Source organism: Mus caroli, chromosome 16, assembly GCF_900094665.2.
Source record: "Mus caroli chromosome 16, CAROLI_EIJ_v1.1, whole genome shotgun sequence".
In the NCBI taxonomy this organism is placed as follows: domain Eukaryota; kingdom Metazoa; phylum Chordata; class Mammalia; order Rodentia; family Muridae; genus Mus; species Mus caroli.
In genome coordinates this window covers 55,610,015-55,613,196 of record NC_034585.1, presented here as the reverse complement: position 1 = coordinate 55,613,196, position 3,182 = coordinate 55,610,015, and the positions used below count along the sequence as shown (strand labels likewise).

General features: G+C 37.6%; 1 protein-coding gene across 1 annotated transcript; it reads left to right on the top strand.

Annotated features, from left to right (window-relative positions):
- Positions 1 to 973: 973 nt before the first annotated feature.
- LOC110311822 (olfactory receptor 5AC1-like) lies at positions 974 to 1,891 on the top strand. Its single transcript, XM_021185376.1, has one exon. It carries the CDS (start codon positions 974 to 976, stop codon positions 1,889 to 1,891), a length of 918 nt encoding a protein of 305 aa, XP_021041035.1.
- Positions 1,892 to 3,182: the final 1,291 nt, after the last annotated feature.

Genomic DNA, 3,182 nt, shown 5'->3' with positions numbered 1-3,182 from the left:
AATTTTCTGAGGAACCGCCAGACTGATTTCCAGAGTGGTTGTACAAGCTTGCAATCCCACCAACAATGGAGGAGTGTTCCTCTTTCTCCACATTCTCCCCAGCATCTGCTGTCACCTGAATTTTTGATCTTAGCCATTCTGACTGGTGTGAGGTGGAGTGTTTTTTCATTTACTGTATTTCAATAGCTTTCCATATGTCTTTTGGTTCATAATGATCATCCTGGAAAAATTACTTTCAGGTAATCACAGGTTTGAGGATGAGGCCTTCAGTTAAATTCATAAAGAATGAATAAGGTAATGGAATATGAAATGTATGCATTGGTGCAAAGCCATTTGTCTGGTCTTATTATCACCCATAACTAATCCTGGTTATTGTTTAGACATCAAGACGTTCTGGTTACAGTTGAGCAGTCCTCATTTTAGCTTACCAGTGCTGTGCTATGTATTATAGCACTGCATTATATCCAGGATTTTAGCTTACCAGTGCTGTGCTATGTATTATAGACTGCATTATATACAGGATTCTGCATAATTTTAGCATTACAGAAATGCGATGTGGTGATACTGTTTTCAATTCCCTCCTCCTGTGCCATTTTATTATAAAACATATTATGTACTTTGTAGTTCTAATATATATGTATGTATATATATGCTTATAATCTCACCCATATACATACTTTATGATAAAATCAGATATGCATGAGATCAGGTAAATTAATATTTATGATCACATTATTGTTTTGAGGTAATTGGATGTTGAAAATTTCTACACTAAAACTATGCACAAAATATTTACTGTATTTATTTATTTCTAGTATGTTTAAAGAGAAGGAACAGAACATTATCCTTATTGTGAATTGTGGAGTACCTGGGTATATTAAAGTAGACTCAATCTGACCACATTCCTACTGAGTCTTTGTTATATTTACAATAATCTCCTCTCTGCTTGTAGTGAGCAGCCTGAGGGGGTGTGATGGAGCTGAACAGGACCCAGCTGACTAAATTTGTTCTCAGAGGAATAACAGATCGTGCAGAGCTGCAAGTCCCCCTGTTCCTGGTGTTCTTTCTCATCTATGTCATCACCATGGTGGGCAACCTTGGCTTAATCTTTCTCATCTGGAAGGACCCTCATCTTCACACACCCATGTACCTTTTCCTTGGAAATTTGGCTTTTGCTGATGCCTGTACTTCATCCTCTGTGACACCAAAGATGCTTATGAAATTTTCAAATAAGAATGACATGATATCCATGGGTGAGTGTTTTGCTCAATTTTATTTTTTTTGTCTAAGTGCAAGCGCGGAATGTTTCATCCTGGTAGTGATGGCCTATGACCGCTATGTAGCCATATGCAATCCTTTGCTCTATGTAGTGGTGATGTCCAACAGACTCTGTATTCAGTTCATAAGTGTATCCTATCTAATTGCATTTCTACATGGTCTACTTCATGTGGGATTGTTATTTAGGTTAACGTTTTGTAGTTCCAATGTAGTAGATCATTTCTACTGTGACATCCTGCCACTTTATAGGATTTCTTGCACCGACCCATCTATCAATGTACTGGTAGTTTTCATTATGGGTATTTTATTACAAGTGAGTACCTTCATGAGTATTATAGTCTCCTATGTCCGTGTCCTCTTTGCCATCCTGAGAACAAAGTCTGAGAGGGGCAGAAACAAAGCCTTCTCTACTTGCAGTTCCCACTTGTCATCTGTGTCTTTGTTGTATGGCACTCTTTTCATCATGTATGTACTCTCTGGCTCTGACACAGATAATTATCAGGGTAAAATGTATTCACTGTTCTATACCATTATCATTCCTCTGCTAAACCCCTTCATTTACAGCCTAAGAAACAAAGAAGTCATTGCTGCCTTGAGAAAACTCAGAGAATGATGACTGTTTTCTGAAAACTCGAAGATGCTTTGTATCACCAGATTGTCTCTTTATAAGTGCATGATAAGATTTTGGCCCTGTACTTTGGATGTAATAGGATTGTATTTCCATATTGTGAATAAAGCAATAGAATATAGACTAAAAATGGCTGTCTTGTGTTATTATTTGTATTATTATCATCACAAAATAATGACGTCTTTAAGGAAAGATATAATATAAATTGTTTTCTAGTTCACAGTCAAAGGAGAGTATGAATTGTCCCTAAAATTATTGTCTTTATTAGATTAGTAAGCTTTCCTTGAGTTGACATATGTCTTTAAATTATTGAAAGAAAAACTCCATGTGTCATATGTATAGATTATCTCTTGCCTCTACTGATTATTTTTTTCTGATTTATACACATTTGCCCCACATGTGGTCATATGTATCATCTGACACTGTTCCCTGTCATCCTCTTCCCATATACATGCTGATTCTCTCACTGCCAAAGTGTCCCCTATCCTACTTTCCTGTCTTTGTCTATGTGGATGTTCTCCACTGCTGTTGGTGCATAATTGCAATGACCATGTCGAATACAGAAGACAGGGTTTCACTGACCCCCCCCCCCCCCCCCCCCCTCTGGCTGTTACACTCCTCTGCCCACTCTACTATCATGTTCCTTAGGACTTGGAAGAAGTGATTATATTTAGACTACTCACGGCAGAGAACTCAGCAGTTGCTCATTTTCAAAATTTTGGCCAGTTGTTGAAACAATTGTGTTTTAAAAAGAATTTCATTCATGAACAAAATGTTTACACCATTTCGATGCCTCTGCCTTCCCCTGCAATTTGTCATGTCACCTATGTTCTATTTCATTCTCAATCTCTTTTTTTTTGAGACTGTATTAACCATTGTCCTTCACATTAAGAAGCTCCTGTAATTTAGGCTGAAAGATACACTACACTAGTCTGTGGCTAATAATATGTGTCTATAAAGCAAATTAGTGAAGTTTACAGTACTGTACTTATGAACTCATTAGCTAGGTGATTTTGGTCAGGTGGTTTACAATTCTGGGTATAGACCTCTTTCCTTGCAGTGCTTATAAAACCCAATCAGTAAGCAATAATTTGACCCTAATTATTGTGCTGGTTCTGAATCACTGGGCACAGATTGCCTGACGGATGTTTGATCTATTGATGAGTTTACTCTCCCTGTAGCCTAAATAACATCTTTTGGTCCTATGAAGGACAGGGCTGCTTATCAGGGAGAAACCTTCTATCCTGGCTTCAGTCCATTGTCTCCCTTTTGTGAG